Source organism: Spinacia oleracea, chromosome 1, assembly GCF_020520425.1.
Source record: "Spinacia oleracea cultivar Varoflay chromosome 1, BTI_SOV_V1, whole genome shotgun sequence".
Classification (NCBI taxonomy): Eukaryota; Viridiplantae; Streptophyta; class Magnoliopsida; order Caryophyllales; family Amaranthaceae; genus Spinacia; species Spinacia oleracea.
Genome location: NC_079487.1, coordinates 131,171,498 through 131,196,004, shown reverse-complemented (window position 1 = coordinate 131,196,004; position 24,507 = coordinate 131,171,498). Strand labels below are relative to the sequence as shown.

Below are 24,507 nucleotides of genomic sequence, written 5' to 3'. Positions count from 1 at the left end.
ATGAAAGAGAAAATGGTGAGAGAAAAATAAAATGGGGTTTGATGAGAGAGAAAATGGGGAAAAGTTAGAGGAGAGAGAAAAATGGGTATGTATAATGTAGTGTGTCAGCTCATATGCATCTAGAGATAGATGCATACCTATGCAACCATTAATTATTAATAGTGCATCCATAACTAATTCACATAAGATATGTAAATATGTAACGTGACACGCAAAATTCAGTTTTGTGTATAATATATAATCTTTTAATGTTTTTCCATATATATTGGTCCGAGAATATAGTTTTTCGAATTTCTCATCATTCTACTTTATCAAATGTTATAAATTGAAAACTAAACTCAAAACGTGAAAGCTGCAGTAGTTATATTCACCATGTATGTTATCACTCCACATAAGTGTTATTTGGATCAAACAAAGCGATTGTTCATTTGCACCATCGATTTAAAAACCCTTATTTAATATCTCAAGTAAGATCTATTCCTCTTGCTACAATTATAAATTCGACCAGCTCCCTTATCATAAAATGACTATATGTCTGGTGCGTTCAAAGTTCACAATAAGCAATTTATTTTACAGACAAATAGAAGATTAAATATCTTGATCGGTAATCTCTAATAAAGATTAAAATAATACAATTAAGGCAGTATAGTGTACTACTCCACCATGAAAACAACAAAATAATAATCCTACCACCCAATTAGAAATATTGGCCGTCAACTTCGCCGGAATATCCTCCCACAAAACTTGTTTATTACCAAAACATTCACTCCTATTATTTCTTGTCAAACTTATTTCCTTTTTCATTTTTTTAAACATTGAAATAATTTGTAGACACCCCATTTTCAACTTCAGACAGAAAACCAACATATCACCATTACTCCATCACACTCCATCTCTCTCCAACTTTCCAAAAATTATTTTGTTTTGTTTTCATCATTTTTATTCAATATTTGATTTGTAGTTGAAGTTTGATAACAATGGACTCTCCGCGGCGAAGCGGGGCTGAAGACGGCGGCAACGGCGAAGAGAGAGTGGTTGAGACGGCGGAGAAAATTATATTGCGATGGGATTCTACCGTGTCTGAAGAAGCTAGAGATAAGATGATATTCTCCGGCGACCGCCACGAAGTTGACCGGTACCTCCGTGCAGTAGATGAGATCCAACGCTCACTTCATTCACTTGCTATTGCATCTCCGTCTTCCGGAAACAGTGACCGAAATCCTAACACTATCCAAATCGCTATGGCGCGGTTGGAGGATGAGTTTCGGAATATACTGATTTCTCACTCTTCTGCTGTGGACTCTGAAACTTTACTGGTTGACACACCTCGGTCTAACTCCTCTTCTTCCCGTGACCAATTCGATCACTTTTCCGCCGCCACTGCTGCCGCCGAAGGTGAGGTGGATGAAGAGGTGGAAGGAGAGATTTTGAGGTTAGATAGTGGTGGCGGCAGCAGCCACGGTAGAAGAGGGTCCACATCCTCGAGAAGGAGTATGAGATCGTCAACCAGTATCCGAGAGGTTGATCTGATACCTTCGGATGCGATCGCCGATCTCCGGAGTATAGCCGAACGGATGATCGCCGCCGGTTATCTCCGGGAGTGTATCCAGGTGTATGGAAGTGTTAGAAAATCCAGTGTTGATGCGAGCTTCCGAAACCTCGGAATCGAGAAGCTCAGCATCGGCGACATCCAACGCCTGGAGTGGGACGCCCTGGAGAATAAGATCCGGCGTTGGATTAAAGCTGCTAAAGTTTGTATTCGCACTCTTTTTGCTTCTGAGAAGCGCCTTAGTGAGCAGATCTTTGAGGGTTTGAGTTCAGCTACTGCTACTTGTTCATCATCATCACCACCTTCTTCAGCAGCTTCGTCTTCGTATTCCGAAGCTTGTTTTCTGGAAACTGTAAAAGGTCCTGCAATGCAATTGTTCAACTTCGCGGAGGCGATTAGTATAAGCAGGAGATCACCGGAGAAGCTGTTTAAAATCCTTGATTTACATGATGCATTGGCTGAACTTCTTCCTGATATTGATGTCGTCTTTGAGTCTAAGACGGCGGAATCAATTAGGGTTCAGGCAGCTGAGATCCTCTCCAGGTTGGCGGAGGCGGCAAGGGGGATTTTATCGGAGTTTGAGAATGCCGTTCTTCGGGAACCTTCCAGGGTTCCGGTTCCGGGTGGGACAATTCATCCATTAACTAGGTATGTGATGAATTACATTAGCTTGATATCTGATTATAAGCAAACTTTGATTGAGTTGATTGTATCAAGACCTTCCTCGAGTGTATCGAGGTATCCCGGAGAATTATCCGTGCCTGAATTCGATTTTTCCGAGTTAGAGGAAGAGAGAACTACTTTAGCCTTGCATTTGATATGGATAATTGTTATTTTGGAATTTAATTTAGAAGGGAAATCACAACATTATAGAGATACATCCTTGGCTCATTTGTTTATGATGAATAATGTTCATTATATTGTGCAAAAGATTAAAGGATCACCTGAATTGAGGGAGTTGATTGGGGATGAATACTTGAAGAAGTTAACTGGTAAATTTAGGCTTGCTGCTACTAGTTATCAAAGGGCTACTTGGGTCAAAGTGTTGCATTGTTTGAGAGATGAAGGTTTACATGTGAGTGGGAGCTTCTCTTCCGGGGTGTCCAAGAGTGTGTTGAGAGACCGGTTTAAGTCATTTAATGCAATATTTGAAGAGGTTCATCGGACTCAAGCCACGTGGTTGGTGCCCGATACACAGCTCCGAGAGGAGCTTAGGATATCGATAGCGGAGAAGGTGCTCCCCGCTTATCGATCTTTTCTTGGTCGGTTTAGGAGCCATATTGAGAGTGGCAGGCATCCGGAGCAGTACATCAGATTTTCATGGGAAGATTTAGATTCAGCTGTGTTGGATTTGTTTGAGGGTAACCCAGTTACACAACATTTAAGAAAAAGGTCACAGGGATAATAATCATTGTTCAACTATGACAATAGAAAGACTAGGAACTCATTCTTTAAATTTTTTTGAGGAGGCCTTTTGGGTGATGGCATTCCTTAATCTTGGGTCGATTCCTGAAGACTCTTTTCCCCTGAAGCAGCGTCTGTTGATTCATCAAGGATCGTAGTAGGAAAAGATCAAAGATTCTTCTCTCCAGGATGCCAGAGTCTGAATGCTTCTATCCTGTAAGCATTTCTGCTGTTTGTATCACCACAATCTAGATTTTTGGTTCATTTTTGTTCATATGGAAACTGTTCAATGTGTGATTTTGTTTTTAATACCTTAATATCTATAAGCATTATTCTTTTATATGTGCTCTATCATCCCTTGGAAATGAAATTGTCTGCTATCCCGTTTTTACAAATCAGAAAAGATTGTTAATCTTTCAGAGATCATCACTAATTCAATATGATTGTAGCTTTGAAGCATTCATAAGATATTGGTGTTTTCCATTTGATAGCATAACTTCAAATTACATACCTAAGGGGACCATCACATGAGTGCATGAGGCCCTGCAGGAAATTGCCGTGATTTGGATGTACTTGAATGTCATATGAGTCATATTTCTTCTAGATTGTTTCAAAGATCATCACTATGATTTATGGTAGCTTTGGAAGCATTCTTAAGTTTTGTTTTTTTCATTCTTTAGCTTGTTTGTAACTATAAATTTTTTGCATCCCTTAGGGGACCATCACACAGAATCTCGCACGAAGTTTCCTCGAAATAATGGTACATAATCTGAATTGTATTCCCTGCCTTTTAAAGTTCAATGCTATATAGATCTCATTAGTGGCTGGTGTGTTCTCCCAAGACAAATAATAACGAAGTAGGATAGCGCGAGTGCAATTGAAGGTACATATTCCCTCCGCCCCCAAATAATAGCCCACATTTCTATCATTGACCACCCCAAATCAAGAAGCCACCTTTTATATAGATCCCAGAACTTGAAGTTTTCCATAATACTCATGATTTACCTTTCACTATAAATTCCAAAGAATGACTTCAGTTGTAAGTTGCAAGTGTAAACATCAGAATAGTGAAGGATATTTGTTTGGTATTTTGATTCAGTCCCTTAAACATGAGGTTACATGACCCTCAACTAATTATTTAGGGACCGAGGAAGTATTACCTTTGACCTTTGTTAAGGTTATAATCCACATGTGAGTATTGTACTAGTTATCCCACATTGAATAAACATAGAGAGATTGAGTAACATATAAGATTGATTGGTTTTAAGATGGAATCCCGTCAGACTTATATGTGGTCAATCTCTTGTCTAGGCTCAGTGAGTTTATCAACCTGTGCTGATTGCCGAGCTACGGGGACTGGGGTTTTATCCATCTTTTTGACTGGTGTTTTTCATCCCTTCCAGATGACTTACCTGGTTGTATATTCTACATTGAAATCCTCTTCGAGTTCTCAGCAGTTGGAAAATAAACATGCTTATGGCACTTCTACAGGTGCTATTAACATCTTTTCGAAACGTCTTGGACTGAAATCTGAAATGGTGTTTGTATATGGTTTCATGTTAACTTCAGAACAGTCTATACTCTATACTCTATACTCTATACATTACACACCTGAATATATAAATTCTTTTCTGTCTGTTTTTATTTGTAATTTGTAAACAGGTTTGATTGCATTCTATCTTGCAGAGTTGTATTTTCATTTTTTATAGATTTCATTACTATGATTGTGTTATCATCCCCCAATTCAGACCGTTACAGTGAATATTGTTGGACAATCGAATTGTTTGTTGGTTCAGTGGTGATTGAGGCCTGAATTTGGTAGGAAGGGCCCGTGTTCGATCCCCCACAACAACAGTTGGGAGGGGACTGAAACTTATCCACCCAGAACTTGCCCCGAATCCGGATTGACCTGACCTTAAGGGTGAACCGGATGCTAACACCAAAAAAAAAAATTGTAGTAACATTCATGGAGTGAGACGTTTTATTGGATGCTCTTTTTTCTCTTCTTGTTTCAATTGCCCATTCCTTGTTAAGGTGTGAAAAAAGCTTAATTGTGATGGTTGGTGATTTGATTTGTGGTGGACTGCCTTGCATTATTGTATGGGTTCCCCTGTTTTTCTTTAACATAATCTATTGGTTGTTGGTTTCTTTTACATCGCTTTCGTTGCTCTACATGATTGCTTTGCCATGCCACCTTTCCATAATTGTATTATGGTTAGGCTTTGTCACTCCGTTTATGAAAACAAATTCGGAATGTGGTTTGCCAGATAAAAAGTAGTAACAGAAATACCCCCCTATGATCATATTTTCATGAATTTTCAATAAATCAATACTCAATTTTCATCCCAAGGGTGAGTAGTGGAGTATGGAGTCAGATTCTTACGATAATATCGTAAAAGACTATAACATGAGGTGAGTTCTAAATTCCAATACTCACAATTCATGTCAAATTCACTTCACTTTTTTTTTTCCAATCAAATCAAATCATGTCAGATCATCACACTTTATCCTACTTAATTATGTTTTTCAGGAGTATAGTAGAGAGAGTTTGTGGATAATATGAGGCGAGTCTGTGGATAATATGTAAAAATAGGGAGAGTTTTATGAGTATGAATAATAATAATAATAAACTAGGTAAAAGATAATAAAAAAGCTGACGTGATACAATCTGGAGTTAGGGGTTGAGTATGAGGGATAAATTCACCGCATACCAAACACTCACTTAAGGAAAAAATAAATCCCGGAGTATATTTTCTGTTTGTTTTATATTCCGGATTAAGTAACACGAGGATAAATTTGGGACATAAAAAATACACACACAAGATATTACGGGATGGTTGGAGTTATGTAATTTTCACTTGATTGAGGAAATTGTGTTACACACTTACACTGCCTGCCTGCCTGCCGTATCTTTTGCCATAAATCATAATGTAATGAATTTAACCTTTGTCGAGTTTGGAGTTTTGAGAAAGAGAAATTTGTCATGTGGGTGGGGTCACCAACTTGATATGAACTTCATGGATTTCAACTCCAATTAAGCAATTAATCATTCATATCCAACATCGCACGCAAATAAAACATTCATATCCAACTTATCTTTCATATCAACTTCATCAAATTTATTATCCCAATTTAACGGCAAAACCTAACTGATTGGAATTTGAATTGCATAAAACTCAATACTTATTCCGGTTTCAATAGAAGCCGATATGGTATCTATGTCTATTGAAAATCACTGAGTCAACTGTCAAGTCGAGTCCAACGTCGGATTTTGTTATAAACCCAATTTGTAATACATGGATTTTTCTACTGTTAGACTCTGTTCTATTGGACTTATTTTGACTGAAGTTATATTATGTGAATTTAAATAAATTTATCTGAACTTATTTTACATGAAAAAAACTTATTTTGTCTGAAATAAACTTATTTGTGTGTGAAAATGTCTGAAAAAACTTATTTTTGCTGAACTTATATTATCTGAACTTAACTGGACTTATTTTGTTTAAAATAAATCAAAATAAGTCGAACAGATAAGAGCCTTAGTCATCTCTTCTCTCCTTTCCCCGTTGGATAATGAGTCCTAACTCACCTGAGATCATTATTCTTACTAGTATCTTGATTTAAAATTTATTGTCCATTTTGTCTAAAAATGAAAGCAGAAGCAAAGAAGTAAAAAAGAAAAAAACTTGTTGGGTTATTCGGGTGCAAAATAAGAAATTGCCACTCGACTTTGGCATTGTCTGGAATCATTTCAACATGGATAATATATTCATATGCAACCGATGATGGGTCAATTTCAAATTATTAATTTTATTTTGTATTATCTACTCCGTATCTTAAATTCTTAACCTTTCTTTTGTTTCAACAGAAATTATTTGTCGTAGAGAATAATTCAAGGAGAAATCGCAATTGCAAAATACGGAGTAGTTTTTGTTTGTTTATTTTCTTACAAAAGTTGTAGAGAAAGGAAATGGAAGTTGTAGAAATGCAAGAAAGTAGGACGAAAAAAGTGACATTTCTCTTTACAAAAGGAAAATATTTTCACCTTTGAATTATTTTTTTTTCTACCTTTGAGAAAATTGTTTTCGTGATGAAAGAAGCAAGAAAGCGTTAACAACTTGTATTTGTGTTGCTTAATGCTTCATGAGTCAGCATTAAACAGCCTAATTGACATGGTGTACTAAGTACCAAAAGCATTGCCAAGAATATGCTCGGACTTTTCACTGGGCTTTACCACTATGAATCAGAGTCTATACACAACCGAGTGTAAAATTATCTTCGTTAGTACACATGGTTAGAACGAGCGATTATAATCCGTACATAGAGTGATGGAGGTATCGTCGGATGAATATTGTGGAACGAATGAGATGAAACTCATATTTGCAACATTTAATTTTGGATGATTGAATTGAATCTCGTATACATTACTGATTCTTTACTTATTAGTGTGAAAAAAAAAATCAGGTCTATTTTTGAATTTTGTGCAATAGTATAAGCAACTAAGCATAACTCAAATTTGTTACGTTAATACACATTTTACATCTTTCATTATATTATTGGTTACTCTTTTTCTGAGGGGTATCATTGGCTAATCTTGTGGTTAGAGTCATAATCTGATTAATTTATTAGGAAGTAAAAAGGATAAGCCAGCTATGCTAGTTAGGCTGCCATCATCAGTGACGTGGATCAACCATTGGCAATACCACTGTACCAGAGAGATACAACTCAGCTTATATGCATGAAGTCTTTAAATTTTAATTTAATATTTTTTTAATTTAATATTCTAAATCTAATATATTATATATATAAAGGAGGCATATTTGCTGAATTATTAGAGCGCCACATAGGATTACTAATGGTTTCGGCCAATGAAAAATAAGATTTCTAATTTATTTTTGAATTAAAAAAATCGATTGCCACGTAGATAATTAATTAGGTGCCACATAGATATTTTAATTAATTAATTACTAATATATACAATTTCATCTAAAATCAAACACTATAATAATTAAAAAAATAAATCTAAAATAAAATTGATCCAAAATTAAACACTAATCTAAAATAAAATAAATAAAATTCAATTTAAAAATCAAACATTAATCCAATAAGCATATTTGCTGAATTGTTAGAGCGCCACGTAGGATTACTAATGGTTTTGGCCAATGAAAAATAAGTTCTACTTTATTTTTGAATTAAAAAAAATCGATTGTCGCGTAGATAATTAAATAGGTGCCACATAGATATTTTAATTAATTAATTACTAATATATACAACTCCATCAAACACTCTAATAATTAAAAAGTAAATCTAAAATAAAATTCGTCAAAAATCAAACACTAATCAGAAATAAAAAATAATTTAAAATCAAATATTAATCCAATATTAGAGCGCCACGTAGGAAATCTAATGGGTTCGATCAATGAAAAATAAAATTTCAAAATTAATTTTGAATTAAAAAAGTCGAGTTCCACGTAGATAAATAATTAAGTGCCACGTAGATATTTTAATTAATTAATTATTAATATTATGCATATACAATTTCATCCAAAAACAAACACTCTCATAATTAAAAAAATAAATCTAAAATAAAATTCAATGCAAAATCAAAAAATATTCTAATCTAATACCAAATATATAAAATTGGTTTTACCAAAAAAAAATAATATGTAAAATTGGTATATAGTTACATAAGACTTTTATTTAAACTTAACCATTTAATAGAAACCGTGCATCGCACGGGCTAAAATCTAGTATTTAATATTTATGAGCCGTAAAATAATCAAAATTAGGACACGAGAATTGCTAATCTTATTTTGGATACCGCCAATGTCAGATGCCTCTTGAATTAAATAAAACTAGTACTAGTTGATAATTATTAGTCTGATTGAGCAATTAATTTGATGCCTTACAAGATAATTAATTGATGATGCTAATTGCTCAGTGGGGAGAATAACAAAAAGGATGAGTAAATATGAAGAAATTGTATGATAGAGATATACTCCTCATATTTTATGTGATTTGTTGTGTTGTGAAATCTTGGTCATTACTGACTCCTCCATTCTAGTCTCCACTCTTGATAACATAGAAATTGCAGATATCTCAATGCTTTGGATGGTTAGTAAGATCCGAAGACTAGCTACAACTTTCAATATTTGTTCTTTTCTTAAGGTTGATCGAGAACAAGTTCAAGAGGCTCACGAGATTGCGAACAAGTGCAGGAAAAATGGAGTGACTTTTAATTCTGTAATTTAATTTATTTGTTTCCTCTTAGCTTTTGTCAAAAAAAAAACCAAGTGGTACTCTCATATATACAGTATACTCGTACACTTTATCCCTTGATTGATATGTGTATAAGTTCGTATTTCCCCTTTAGAAAAAAAAAATCAAGTTAAGTTCTAGCTAATCGGTTTAAAATTTGCAAAAATAATTTTTTCTTCGATTTTGTTTATGATAAAGGTTAAGAAACGAACTATTGAGGCATTTCTCGCAATCAAAATCATAGCTTTCAGTGCTGTTTTTGCCGCTGCAGCCAAACATCCAGTTCGTGCTTAAACTAAAACATCGACAAATTCACACGTTATTCGAGAAAATACAATAGGTTATGAACTGAGACACAATCAAATAAAAGTTGTTAAAATGGAGAAAGAAGGAAAGTCATGAATGGTCACAAAATTTATATGCATAAAAAAGAACAAAGAACTATAACTATAATTAGTAACTACAGACTAAACAAATGCTAAAGTTGACCCTTTATGAATTTTATAGTGGAACAAATAACTACTACTACTATTATAACAGAATAACCCAACAAAAAGGTTGTTTTCCCCTTGCTTCCTTTCAAGGCTTCAATGTCCTCTTGTGTAATTCATTTCTTTTGAGGGCAAACAAGCATCAAGAGGTTAATTGGTATCTTCGAATGTCGAGATGCTGGAAAATGAAGATTTTGTAGTGAAATCTTTGTGGAGTACACAAATTAGGCAGTCTTCTCTTCCTCTGATTCATCGTTAGACATTCCTTTGCTGTCTTGCAACGATCTGTCTTGCAATGGGCGGGAATCAGAGGGGCTTCGGATATCACTTGAAGGGATCGAGGCTGGCTTTATGAGCGTTAAAGTGTCATCTTTATCAAATTCTTCATCTCCTGAGTAAGCATACCTGTGTGGAAGATGCAACTTTTCTATGAGTCCTAAGAGCATGGTCTTTAATACAAGTAGGTGACTTTAACAACTGAAGCAAACTGGTTTTTCATCATGTTCTTCACGAAATAATAGATCCCATGCCACTAAGACACTAATAAGCTAAACAGCTCACTTAACAAGCTAATCAACTAGTTTAATGCACATCTGTTTGACAGAATTCACACAATTTCCTACAATAGAACCGACACAAATCTAGAGAATTACTGCTTTTTTTTAATCACAGAAACAATTCACAACCTCGATAATCTTAGTGCATGTTTGGTATGAATCTAGGAATGGAAATGGATTGGAAACATTAAGAAGGAGAAATGGTAATGTTAAGTGTTATCATTATTCGTTGTTTGGTATACCTAAGGAAAGCAATCCCCTGTATCAAATTAGGGATTGAGGAGGGTAAATTTTGTTACCACAAGGTTAGGAGAGGTAACAAAGTGGTGGTAATGGTTGCCCTTTGGAAATGGAGTGTGTTACCATCTCTCATACCAAACAATAGATAATGGAATTAGTTAATTGATTCCATTTCCAACACTTGTAAAGTTGCTATACCAAACATGCTCTTAATCCTCAAGCAGAATTCAAACTAGAACCACTCAGTAAACTACAAGAGCCTCAAATGGTATAGAACTCCAGGTAGTATCTAGATTAGAATTGCAGGGAATCAAAAGTTCCAGAAACTAACTTGTTTAAACATCAAAGGGAAGCAAGTAAAGCAGTGAAAAAATGGCAGAGGTAGAAGAAATGATAAAGCAAAGCAATAAAAACCATATTTTACCTTGTCGAGTTTTGGGAAGGCGCCCAGAGGATGCAGATCACAGATAGTAAAGAGAAGGAAAGAACTTGCCAGAATGCTGGAACAATCCAAGCATTATGCCAATGCTCATTGTGTGTATCATTTGCCTTGAAATATAACTGCATACAAAATATTAAGGACTTATTTGAAATTTAAACGTAAAAGAAGCAGATAATTTGTGAGAACAGGAAAAGTAACAAAAACATCCAATTTAGCATATATAAAAGTTGCAATTTCTCTGTACCTCATAGCCTATCCAACCAACAGACACAATAACAGCTACTACCAAAGCATTAGTGAACTTCCGGTAGATATCCAATTTAGCCATCATCCGACGAGCCTGAATGAAACACAGCAAAATCATAGACAAATATGATTCAGAGTATCTTACATTATACGGAGTAGATTGCTGAATAAGGAAAACATGTTTAACCCCAAATTCATACAATAAACTTCACAAGGTTCAAACAGGCTATTTGCAATTGCAAGTCATTATTTGGCCATGCATACTCCTAAGACAAGAAAATGTGGCCCCAGATATAATTTTGAAGTTACATTTCTATGTTGTGCAATGATTTCTACTGTTTTGTGTAAGATGTCATCACACAGAAACATATACTTTCGAAGTTGCATTTTTCTGTTGTGCATCTAATACTAATCATTCCCCAAACCAGTATTCATTTTGTGAGCACCTACATAGGAACCGAGCAAATTTTCCGGACAGATTAGTGGTTCTGTTCACTTGTAGTCTGTTTCTCTGTTTGATCTCAAAGCCTTTTGAAAACTGGAAGAAGATTACACTTCAAAGATTACACATACTCCTTTGGTACCTTGTGATCTCACTATCACATACCATGCCAACAGCACTTACAAACCCACAGGTACATAGGGTGAAAGAGCCTAGCTTGATTTGATATTTCAGAGGAGATGGGGACTGGCTTAGGTCATGTAACTTAGAGTCTTTCATCCAGGAGGCAGAATTAGGGAAGGTATTTGTTGTGAAAAAAGTGTGCCTTAAACTTGTCTACTTTGGCAGTGACTTGTGAGGATTGGCAGTGACTTGTGAGGATAGTTGATGACAATATGATTGATATGTACTTGAAAAAACCAAGTTTTCTCTAAAATAGTACTAGGACCACTAACACATGCATCTACTACACTTCAAGTAGAATCAATATTCTATACCCAGATATAAGGTGCATAAAATATGTTATGTAGATTAGACTAAATTACACCATGGTTTCTTTCATCCTTTAAGAATTGAACCATCACATGAAATTAAAAGGACATAGTTTCCAGTGTACACATGTCTAAGATGGGTCTTGATTCTTAAAAAAACCATGCCTTGATCATTTTACTCATCTGGTTAGCGTGTACTTAGTATAGATTAGACCAAACAACGAAATTAACATAAAGTTCAACTACAAACTAAAATAGTAACAAGTACCTGAAGCTTATTTAATGTGGCAGAAAGAGAGTTGAATATCCATAAAATGAAGAAAGCATCCAACAAAGCTACTGGTAGAACCAAAAATAGTCTAGCTTTTCCTGAAAGATCGCTGATGGTACCAACATTTTCCACCAATTCAAGGACCTCAGATGCGAGAAAGAAAGTCGCTCCAAGCATAGTAACTTTGGATGAGATACCACCAAGAGTAGGTCTAACAACTCCGTAGCCCATCGAAACCATTAGGATGAGTAATCGTGAAACAGTACGTTTGATAGTGCCGAACGTTACAGCCCACACAGTGATCCCTATTGGCCGTATCCCACTTTTATTAAACTCAGCATAGTCATAGTACCAGAAGGTCATCTCAAACATGCCCAATGTTATGACTAGTGTTATGCAATTCTGCAAGGGAATAATTTCTTTCCAAGATCTTGCATATTGACTGAACCAATAAATCCCAAGCATCACAAATGCAAGAGACATATACCCGTAGAATTTCATGAATGGAGCCATTCGACCTGGTAGATAACCGGTAGGGTTTTTCCATACGGTTTTCCCCTCTACAACCACATCCAGCAGGCTTGGATCACAATGGATAAAGTATAAGTTGTACATCCCAGGTTTTGTAATCTGAATTGATCTTGATGCAAATGTTGCTTCTAATTCATCAACCTCAAACGAGACACCAAAAACTTGTGGCCAGTCAGGATTTTTGGCAGATTGTCGGTGAATTAAATCACCCTGTTTACAAACACCAAGTTTTGCAAGGTCCAGGGTGCAGCACACAGCTCTTTGGCCTCCATATGCTGAACCACCAATTGTTTCTCTGTCATCTACCTCAAAAACTATGGCATGTACCCTTGAGCTAAAGTTAGAGGACGACTTGGGCCTTTCAAGTGTAATCTTCTCAAATCTGAATCCAGAAACCATTATATCAGTCACTATCTGTCCATGGACACAGACAAAAATGTACCACTAGTCCTCTGAACTCTACTATCAACAAAGAGACAATGTATACACATATTACAACAAAACAGGGGTATATCATGAATTTGCACCAGATACAAGTGAAATTACAGTTCAGTACGAATATTGACGCAGACTCTTAGAAATCCTCGAAGTACTACTTCATTATAATCAATTGAGTCCACTGCTCGAAAAGTGACAGAGTAGTTCGTTTATTCCTAGAAGTTGACATAAGACTGCCTACGGGGGTTCTAGATGGTTAGATCTTACACGGCCGTAACCCCTAACATTGCAGTGAGATAATGTCTAGTTCATCCACAAGATTACCAATCATATAATAACCAGTAATCAATCGTTACTCTACAAAAGCCTTCCCATAATTCTCATATACAATCATACAAAACTTAAACTTCTAATCTAGTATTCTATCTTGGATTATGAATCAAATTTCACAACTCAACAACATAACCTGCATAAAATTACACAATCTCCTCCAGTTTGACTTCCTCAAAACGGTATATACCGACATTTCCATCAAACACGAATTTCTCTCCTCCTAAATGTACTTCATTCACAGCAAAATTACTAATTAAAGAGAAGTAGCTTAAGATTTCGGCAATTCCAAAACCTATTTTGTAGATTTAGAATTAGAACTAGCATATTCTACACCACCAGATCCCACAGTTTTGACAAGTTACACAGCATCGAACTATCATCAATTTGAACAAAAATCAACCAAATCAACAACTAAAGCCGACAAATTCCACATAAATCAGAAGCTAAATTGAGTAAATGAAGAACGCTAAGAAATGAAACGAATTACACACCGAATAAAGGAATCGGTATTGGAAGTAGCGTAGATTCCTTCACTTCCACCATGAACGACGAAGGCATTACCCTTGGAAACGAATTTCTGGCTTCTGTAATCGTGCACCGACGCTTGAATGTCGGTGACCAAACACAAAATGAGCAGAATCGCCATTGATGAAGCTGCCATGAACTTCATCGTCTCCATTGTCGAAGAGAGGAGAGAGAAATTCGAGAAGAAGACAGTAGAAGCCAAGAAGGTGGTGTGGATCTACAGGAGAAGAAGAAGGAAGAAGAGAGCTGTGACAGTAGTAGTACGACTAGTGTCCTCTGAGATTTTTAATTAACAGATACAATTAATTATTGGAAGACATAAAAGAAATTAATTTGGTTTTTAAGGAAGAAAATGAAAAGGAAGGTTTCACGTGGTCAATGAATACCTAATATTATACGCTCTCACTATCACTGGCTCACTGCCCTGGCTGTTTGGCAATAATCCAGAATTTTGTTGATTATATTTTGCAAATTTAATTTGAAACATACGAGTATTTTAAGAAAATACGAAATCAATGACCAAAAAATCTATATATGAATTTTTTAGATTTTTCAGGCATCAATGAGACAATGAGTACTATTTGATAATTTTAAGAAACATGTATGGCTAATCAAACCTCATCTCTAGTGTGACAGTATGTGTGATAAAAAGTTATTTTTATTGGCTTTTGGATTGCCCGACCAACAAGTTGGATTTTAAGCCTAAATGAAAAGACAACTTTTGTGTAAGGCCGCCTTATCGGAAAGATCACTTTAGCTTAACTAATTGATTTCATTGTTAGTTTTAGTGCTTAACTAACTAGTTCTAGTGTTTAACTAAATAGTTTAAGTGTTTAACTAATTAGTTCCAATGTTTAACTAATTGATTTCATTGCTTAACTTATAGGAGAACAATGTGATTTTTTTTGTAAGACCGCCTTATGTAAAAGTTTGTAAAATAAAAAAGCAACTTGGATTAGATTTTGGATCGTGCCTTCTGTCTTTTATAGCTGTTATTAACATTCAACAACTGATTTTACCAAACATGTTTTTTTTTTTTTTTTACTATGTAAAAAATAAAAAGTCAAACAACCAACAAAAAACCAATACAATCAGTCAAACCGGCAAGGTAAATTAGCCAACATCTAACAACAGACTGCCAACGACCAATTGCCAAACAAAGCTAATAACGTTCTAAACCAAACGGCCAAACCCATTTCATTACCTAAAAAAACGATTTAGGGATGAAAAAGTAATGAGAAAAGTCAAATTTATGAAAGGGAGTGTTTGACTTTGGCATTAATTAACCCAACAGTTCATTCATATAATTATCGGACTGTCGTCTGTCGGTGCTATTGCATCTTTCAATATTATTAGCTCATCATTTACTTATCGGTTATCACTACGGAGTTATATAATGTTAAAGGTAACTAGTGTAAACTTCACAGATTTGACTACTATTCAAGATTCAAAATAGACATCAAAAGTTTAAGATAATAAAAACCTACTATTCATGATCACAAATTCTTATTTACAAGGGGTGCACAATAAATATTGTACACCAAAATTAAAGTTGACGTAAAATTCTTAAAAGTTACCCTTATATAGGTAAAACTTATTTATTTTTTATTGATAAATTTTTTCATTTTAATTTAAAATATTTCTTCGAAATCCGATAATGTATAAAATTAATCATTTAACACTTTAAAATGTTTATATATCAACTTTTTTTAATAAAATAAAAATTAGAGAAAACTAAATAAAAGTTTAGAAAACTGGGTAAAAGTTATATTGGTGTATAATAAATTTATCGTACACCTTGTGCATACAAGACCTTGTGATTCATGATTCAAATCAACCAAAACGAGAAAGAAGAGCTTCAATCATCAAAGGTCTTATTATATTAAAGAACGAGAGATCAACACTGGAAAATAAAAGAGATTAAACCCCCTGGGATGTTGTCTAGGACCATAAAAAAACAGGCATCAACTAATAATAGTTAAATCTACACAATCTTGTACAAATTAATCAGCGTCTTAACTTAACGATAATGCTTGACAATACTGTGGCCTGTGGGCACATCATCCATTGCAAAATCTTGGTCTTTAGAATATTCAGACCGACTAGCAGACGATGTGGGCATAAGTATGGTGTTGATAAGGAAAAATAACTCTCTGAACACCAACAACAAACACAATGCATATGTTTTCAGTCCATATCAAGGAACTCCATCCTCTTTCTTATTAACCCTTTAAGATCGGTGGCATCCCTCTCGGCCTTTTGAGCCTGCATGAACAGAAGTCATCACATTCAACATGTTCTTCCACAAGATACAAATTGTTGCACACACTAAGGATCTGTTTGGTGTGGTGTAAAATGTTTTCAGTGATAAATGATTTTACATGAAAAACATTTTCCAAGGGAAAACATAATTTCAAACTAGTTTTCCTTTGTTTGGTTCCTTAAAAGAAAAAGGAAAACGGGAGAAGATGGGTGAAGATTGAGCGAAAGAAGGAAGAGGAAGAAAGGTGGGAAGTGTTTTCCCTTCCTTTCAAATGGAAAAAAAGGTTTTTCACCTTTGAGGGAGTTATGGATCCCCCGTCAAACCAAACAACTAAAATGATTGAAAAGGGGAAAACTGGATGAAAGGGCGATAATAGAATGACCACTTAGCATCTCAAATATGCACATTTTTTTGACATTAAGACTGAATGAGCATTTTGCTAAGGGACTTCAGAAAACTCTGCAGAAAAAACTTCAGTTGTCTGCTTAATCCAAAGTTCCCAATGAAACGAGTAATGTCGATATTTTACAGTCAACAATGTGAGTGGTGTTCTGCAAAAATGTGGTTCGTTCTTGTATGAAGTGAAAAAAGATGTTTGAAACTTTTCAATAGCTATTCAGTTCTATCAATGTTTCAATGGTGATTACACTTTTGTAACCCGTTCCAGAAACGTCGATTCATGTAGAAATTTCAAAGCACCAAAGCTATGAAGTTTACATGAAATTGGAATATGTGGACAGAAAAAGGTAAGATGAAGGGAAAGCAGGATGTAAAGTTCAGGAAAATGCTAGACATGCACAAAAACAAGTTTATTTAGAGAAGAACAACCAGTAAAGTACTTCCCCACCAGCACTCACCTTTCTTATCTCGGCGACTGATACACGTGACATGTGAGGAGGGAGATCCTCTTTTTCCGAATCCTACAAATTCATATACAATATTACAACAAACAGGAAATCGGGTAATAAAAGAGAACACGAGAAGGCATAATGACGGCCAATTGTACAACATACCAGCTCACCAATCAAGACCACGTTCTCCCCACGGATTACGTATAAACCTAATGGGATGTCACAATAAAGGTCACCAACAATGACTCTTTCACATGCACCTTCAAGAACAGCATTCGCTGCAATCAAGTTATAGCACAGTAATCAGCTAGATATCAGGGAATTAACCTGAACTTATTCAGCAATAGAATAAAACTTGGGATGAAAGGTACCGAATTGATCAAATGAACAAAGTGTCCCCAAGAGTTTCCGCCCATCTCGTAGTAAAACAAGAATTTTTCCTGTATAACAAGCAAGAAAAATTAAAAACTAATGCAAAAGCAACTGTAAACAAGGGGTGTACAACCCAAAGAGGCTGATAATTAAAAAGGCAACTAACAATATGTACCAGAGATTTACATTCGATCTGGATAACAAAACTTATTTGAAGGATAACAAAACTTATTCTTGAAAATTGACCAACATTACATAGTGGGCATGGCCAATATCTCTATAGCCCGTACATTTTTTTAAGATAGAATACCAAATGGTAGCCTGGAAGTAAAAATCAGTAGCGTGGACGGCGCATCACCAGATAGGGGTGCAACCGTCTACAGTCCCTGTATTACCCAATTCCTGAAAAAACAAAAATAATACAACAAATGTATCCTCCAAGGTAGGGTACAACGCGAGAATAGCATCAAACGATATTACACCACAAAGAGGAGTTCAGTCCTTGGATAGAGATTGAATAAGGTAAGCCAGAAATCAGAAATAAGAGGGAAGAGTAGTTAATAGCGTCATTCATTCATTCCTTTAGTGGAACTAACAACTAACAACTACGATCAAATCACTGATGGGTACAAAATCTTAATTATGAAACTAAAGATTATCTAGATTTAATTCTACTGATGTGTTGTGTACTTATATGTGCTTAAGAGCAAAGGGTGGTTTTCTTCCTGGTCCTATAAAGGCTAGCAATTCTTGAATATGCAGCAGATTTGACCGAGTTTTTGGAGAAGGTAGTTACAAGTTACAACAGGGAAAACAAGTCACATGATCAGTAATGCCACTTATGCCAGTTGCCAACCGGCGGTTCGGTCTTAAAGAGAGCAATCACAGACCAGGGAAGAACAGGAACACTCATGCTCTATCTAGATTTGCATAACCCACTAAGAAAAAAGATGACTCAGTTCTAACAAATTCAGAATATACCCATGTCCTTCTGTGCAATGCACCAGGGGGACGCTCCTACATTCCAAGTGTATACAAGGAGGAAGAAGAAACAGTCAGCGCTACAGGACAAGGTTGGAGCAGACACTGCAGCTACCACGTCAGAAGGAAGGCACCACCCCACTTAGTGGAGGCACCCCAATTGCAGTCTCTGTCCTGATACTTTTTGTTAATGAGTTTTGTCTTATTATAGTAGTTATCAATTAAATAGGGAGGGGAGGAAATGAGCAGGGTATGTTGAATGTATTTGGTTGAATAGGGAGAGTAGAGGGCCTCTCGAAAGTTCTCAGAATACTTGTAAAATTGCAAGCTTGAAGCTTTATCCTTTAATATAACAACCTTCCTTTATCCTAACTTGAGTGAGTGACTGAGTTCATTACAAACTTACCACCACCACGTAGCCATGAACACTCGATTGTTTTGAAGGAGGGAAGCAATCCGGTCGGGGTCAGACCGTATAGGTACCCCCAGTTTCAAAAGGATGAAATCGAGCGCTTGATCAAAGAAATGCTGACTGCCGGTATCATCAAGCCCTCAACTAGCCCTTTTTCGAGCCCAGTACTTCTCGTGAAGAAAAAAGACGGCTCGTGGCGTTTTTGTGTTGATTACCGAGCTTTGAACCGAGAAACCATTCCAGACAAGTACCCCATCCCAATTATCGATGAGCTTTTGGATGAATTACATGGCGCAACAATATTCTCTAAGCTTGATCTCAAGGCAGGTTACCATCAGATCCGGGTCAGACCCGAAGACACCCCGAAAACGGCATTCCGGACACACGAAGGGCATTATGAATTTTTGGTGATGCCTTTCGGATTGACTAACGCTCCGGCAACTTTTCAATCCCTCATGAATGAAGTCTTTAAACCATATCTACGCAAGTTTGTTTTGGTGTTTTTTGATGATATTTTAATTTACAGTGCAAGTTGGGAGGAGCATGTGGAGCATTTGCGCTTGGTCTTGGGCGTACTCAAAACCCATCAGCTATATGCCAACTATAAGAAATGCGAATTCGGCAGGGATAGAGTGGCCTATTTGGGACATGTTGTATCCGATCAAGGGGTGGAGGCCGATATGGAAAAGGTTAGGGCCATGCTCGACTGGCCTCAACCCAAAAATCTGAAGGAACTTCGAGGGTTCTTGGGATTAACGGGTTACTACCGGAAGTTCATTGCTCGTTACGCACAACTCGCGCAACCCTTAACCGAGCAACTGAAAAAAGACGCATTTGGGTGGTCCACCAGAGCCACCGAAGCTTTTGAGGCTCTCAAGAAGGCCATGAGTGCTGCTCCTGTGCTCACAATGCCGGATTTCAGAAAAGAGTTTGTGGTAGAGACGGACGCCTCGGGTTATGGCCTTGGGGCCGTACTGATGCAGGGAGGGCGACCAGTGGCATTCTTTAGCCGCCTGTTGGGACCAAGAGCACAGACCAAGTCGGTCTACGAGAAGGAACTTATGGCTGTGTGCTTGTCCGTATTGAAATGGAAGCATTACCTTTTGGGTCGGCGTTTCATAGTGCGTAGTGATCAACAGAGCTTGAGATTCATCACACAACAAAGGGAGGTCGGCGCCGATTATCAGAAATGGGTGAGTAAGCTGATGGGGTTTGATTTTGAAATTCAGTACAAACCGGGCTCCTCTAATCGAGTGGCCGATGCACTGTCACGCAAAACAGAAGGGGAGTTTGCCTTGAGTACACTTGAGTCGCATAAAGGGGTGGACTGGACAGCCCTAGAGAGAGAGGTGGAACGAGATGTAACACTCCAAGGGGTGAAACAGGAGGTATTATCAGGGGTAGGGAGAGCGGGTTTCGAATTGATAGATGGGAAACTCGTCTATAAGCAGAGGTATGTGATTCCTAAGACATCCACTTTCATTCCCAAGTTGTTAAAAGAGTATCATGATTCAGCAGTGGGAGGACATACAGGGGAGGTGAAGACTTACTTGAGAATAGCACAAGAATGGTTTTGGGCTGGCATGCGAAGGGACGTGACTGAGTATGTGAGGAAATGTGAGATTTGTCAGAGAAACAAGCTGTCTCAGTTGAGCCCAGCCGGATTGCTCCAACCACTGCCGGCACCGTCACTCATTTGGGATGAAGTATCCATGGACTTCATTGAGGGTCTCCCACTGTCTAAAGGGGTGGACACCATCTTAGTAGTGGTTGATCGCCTGTCGAAATACGGCCATTTCATTGGCCTACGCCATCCTTTTACAGCGGTAACCGTAGCTGATGCGTTTGTCAAAGAGATAGTCAGGCTACATGGGTTCCCATCCTCCATCCTCTCTGATCGTGATCGGATTTTCTTAAGTATATTTTGGAGGGAACTTTTTCGCCTACAGGGCACATCACTCAAGCGAAGCACGGCTTACCACCCTCAAACGGACGGCCAAACTGAGGTAGTTAACAAGAAGTTGGAGACCTACCTTCGTTGTTTTGCTTCCAGCCAGCCGAGAGCTTGGGCTAAATGGCTTCCATGGGCAGAGTTTTCGTACAACACCACCCCGCACAGCTCAACTAAAGTATGTCCATTCAAGGTGGTGTACGGGAGAGAACCCCCCAGACTTATGAAGTTAAGCCAGCAGCACACTGTCGTGGGGAGCCTGGAGGAGAGGTTGCAAGAACGAGATTTTATGTTGGATGAGCTCCAGTTGAATTTGATCAGAGCCCAACAGAGAATGAAGGAGTATGCAGATCGCAAAAGAAGAGAGGATGAGTTCGAGGTGGGGGACATGGTCTATCTGAAACTGCAGCCGTACCGACAAAAGTCCTTAGCCAAGAGGCCCTTCGAGAAGCTTGCTGCAAGGTACTATGGTCCGTTCCAAGTCACTCAAAGGATGGGCAAGGTGGCCTATAAACTCCTGTTACCTGCCACATGCAAGCTGCACCCAGTGTTTCACATATCACAGCTCAAGCGGGCTGTTGGCACTACCACCGTGGCCCCAAACATTCCAGAGCAACTCAATTCAGAGTTAGAGCTACTCACCGTGCCAGAAGAGTTGCTGGAAATTCGAAAGGGAAGTACCGGAGGAACAGAAGTCTTAGTGAAGTGGAAGGGACTGCCTACATTTGAGGCCACCTGGGAAGAGGCAATCATGATCACACAGCGATTTCCTGACTTCCACCTTGAGGACAAGGTGCATAATTTGGGAGGGAGTATTGCAATGCACCAGGGGGACGCTCCTACATTCCAAGTGTATACAAGGAGGAAGAAGAAACAGTCAGCGCTACAGGACAAGGTTGGAGCAGACACTGCAGCTACCACGTCAGAAGGAAGGCACCACCCCACTTAGTGGAGGCACCCCAATTGCAGTCTCTGTCCTGATACTTTTTGTTAATGAGTTTTGTCTTATTATAGTAGTTATCAATTAAATAGGGAGGGGAGGAAATGAGCAGGGTATGTTGAATGTATTTGGTTGAATAGGGAGAGTAGAGGGCCTCTCGAAAGTTCTCAGAATACTTGTAAAATTGCAAGCTTGAAGCTTTATCCTTTAATATAACAACCTTCCTTTATCCTAACTTGAGTGAGTGACTGAGTTCATTACATTCTGCAGCTTAAGCACACTCACACTAGTACGCGAACTCAATCATGATAATGAGATTTTCATTATCTATTTCAAATCCACAACCTAGCACAAATATGCACTCCCATCTAAACACCACAAAGACGATAGTTAATAGGCACGGACAAGAAATCTAGTGAAAACCCTAGTTTTATCAAATGTATGCTATGAATCAAAGGGTCCAAAGTCCAAATATGACCATATCCTAGACAACCATGTATTTGATACAGGAACTTAGCCCTGAACTGAAAAATGCTATCAGCATTACAATTCGCCAGCAACAAGACGAAAACCTTGTAAATAATGAATTCATTTCCTTGGAAAATCTATTGATTATCCCCTTGAGTGATAAACCCTATTTCCCTCCATTATATTCCTCTACTCGCACCTCCACTCTTCGAATTTTCAATCGAACCTCAGATGTTAAATTACCTCAAGAATCATCAACACAACCTCAAATTCAACCTCAAAAACTCATAACCCCACTAACAAGGTCTAAAATACATTTACAAAGTATAGTCAACACCGCTCCCCCACTCCCCACCAAAAAAAAATGAAAATTGATGCCCAAAGATTCAACTAAAATCAAACATACTCAAGTATCATCATCAACAAACAAAATATAAACCCTGAATTCCAATGTAACAGAAACTGAAGTATTATAGAATCAAAGACCTATTTTATGAATCAAAACGCAAAATGATTGAAAATTTTGACAGAAACTACAAAAAAAGAAAGAGATCTTTTGCAATAACAGAAACTATAGTAAAGAGAGAGAAAGTGAACAGACTGTCAAGATAGCTGGCGAGAGAAGTTGACAGATACAGATCTTCAGGACCGGACCACGACATTTGAATCTTGATTGAATTAAATCCAGAAATCAAAATCTACCCAGAAATTCAGTGTTCCTCTTTGAGAACAATACAATTAGAATCGAGAATTGGCAGCTCAATTATTTTCTTCTACCCCTCTCTGTTTTTTTTGGGAGAGGAGTGAGGTTGGGGGGAGTCGGGGTGGGGTGATTGAGGGTTTTGGTAAATTTGTTTACGGAAGATCAATTCATTGAAGTATTGAACCACGGAATAGAAACATATTGGAAAAATAAATAAAATACTCTGAATAAAGAGGTTTAGAATTTAACTTAATTCTATAAATTAAATAAATTAGAATGTACTCTACTTGGTTGATTTTTTTTTGATTTTTTTATTTTTTATTTTTTTGACATAAGATAAAGTTATACAATAGGAACAAAAGACAACAAAAAGCTAATTAAACATGAGGCATAACACCAAATGGTGAAGAGAATTGCAATCCTTCCTTAGCTGCCCTTCTTACCAGGTCGTGAGCAGACTGTATATCACGTCGATCAACCTTATTAATCATACAAGTCTTGAAAGTTTTCCTATCTCGAGAATCGCATTAACCGTCCAATGAACATAGATATGAGACTTAACCTTCCCCTGCAAGAAATCAACTAAAGTTGATGAGTCAGTATATACTGCTATGTCAATTATTGATGAACCCGAAGCCCATTGTAACGCACGCAGACACGCCATAGCTTCCACATGTAAAGCTGAATTCCCTAGACCATAGTCACAACCACCAATGATTCCTGTTTCTACTGGTTGTGGTTGTTGAAGCACCCAACCCATTCCAGCTCTTGAAGTTATTTTGTTCCACGCTCCATCAATGTAAATAACTGTACATGGCATATAAGCAATCTCCTTACCTATGTTTGCAAAATAAAACCCTGGTGGGTAGGATTGCATGTACTCTGGTGGGTGTAAAAAAGCTAGATTTTCACAATCTTTCTGCCTGTAAATTGCATTTTGCTTCAAAGCTAAAGAAATGTGGATTTGAACTGCTTGAATGTCTCCAGTCTCAGAACGGAATAGTCTTGCATTTCGTGTAACCCATAATGCCCACAAGATCCCTACAAAAGTAACTGCTCGATCACTTTTCTTGCCATCCTCGCTAATAAAAAACTGGATATATTTGAGAATCCATTGTTGGAGCGAATGATTCTCATTAAAATTTGAGTATATGCCTAGCACACTACTCATCCACACTTGTTGGGCCAAATTACAATGGCGAAACACGTGTTGCCCATCTTCAGAAATGTCACTGCATAAATCACACGAAACATCTAACGTAATTCCTCTCTGCTGCAGACTAGCTTTCACAGGCAGCCCTTCAACCATAATCTTCCAAATAAAAAGCTTCCACTTAGGCAGAACTTT

At 37.2% G+C, this 24,507-nt stretch overlaps 3 protein-coding genes and 1 long non-coding RNA gene across 6 annotated transcripts; 1 reads left to right on the top strand and 3 right to left on the bottom strand.

The window, feature by feature from the left end:
* Nucleotides 1-531: 531 nt before the first annotated feature.
* Nucleotides 532-4,671, top strand: LOC110804191 (exocyst complex component EXO70A1). 3 transcript variants are annotated; one of them, XM_056828819.1, is made up of 3 exons: nucleotides 532-3,169; nucleotides 3,669-3,713; nucleotides 4,357-4,671. In XM_056828819.1, the coding sequence occupies exon 1, from the start codon at nucleotides 978-980 to the stop codon at nucleotides 2,952-2,954; it is 1,977 nt and encodes a 658-aa protein (XP_056684797.1). In that variant the 5' UTR covers nucleotides 532-977; the 3' UTR covers nucleotides 2,955-3,169; nucleotides 3,669-3,713; nucleotides 4,357-4,671. The 3 variants fall into 3 exon arrangements, with proteins under 3 accessions (XP_056684797.1, XP_056684792.1, XP_056684795.1); XM_056828814.1 differs by lacking the exon at nucleotides 3,669-3,713; XM_056828817.1 differs by lacking the exon at nucleotides 3,669-3,713 and having other exon boundaries at nucleotides 4,265-4,671.
* Nucleotides 4,672-9,575: 4,904 nt separating this feature from the next.
* On the bottom strand, nucleotides 9,576-14,549 carry LOC110804183 (uncharacterized). Its single transcript, XM_022009748.2, has 5 exons — nucleotides 14,185-14,549; nucleotides 12,389-13,304; nucleotides 11,186-11,281; nucleotides 10,924-11,060; nucleotides 9,576-10,107 (listed from the first exon to the last, which is right to left on the bottom strand). The coding sequence occupies exons 1-5, from the start codon at nucleotides 14,370-14,372 to the stop codon at nucleotides 9,927-9,929; spliced, it is 1,518 nt and encodes a 505-aa protein (XP_021865440.2). The 5' UTR covers nucleotides 14,373-14,549; the 3' UTR covers nucleotides 9,576-9,926.
* A 1,531-nt stretch (nucleotides 14,550-16,080) lies between these two features.
* Nucleotides 16,081-23,344, bottom strand: LOC110804175 (sm-like protein LSM1B). Its single transcript, XM_022009742.2, has 5 exons — nucleotides 23,058-23,344; nucleotides 17,704-17,772; nucleotides 17,495-17,610; nucleotides 17,339-17,401; nucleotides 16,081-16,483 (listed from the first exon to the last, which is right to left on the bottom strand). Exons 1-5 carry the CDS (start codon nucleotides 23,116-23,118, stop codon nucleotides 16,406-16,408), a joined length of 387 nt encoding a protein of 128 aa, XP_021865434.1. The 5' UTR covers nucleotides 23,119-23,344; the 3' UTR covers nucleotides 16,081-16,405.
* On the bottom strand, nucleotides 18,033-23,051 carry LOC130460968 (uncharacterized). Its single transcript, XR_008921216.1, has 2 exons — nucleotides 22,250-23,051; nucleotides 18,033-18,692 (listed from the first exon to the last, which is right to left on the bottom strand). It is a non-coding gene; the product is annotated as an uncharacterized lncRNA (long non-coding RNA).
* Nucleotides 23,345-24,507: the final 1,163 nt, after the last annotated feature.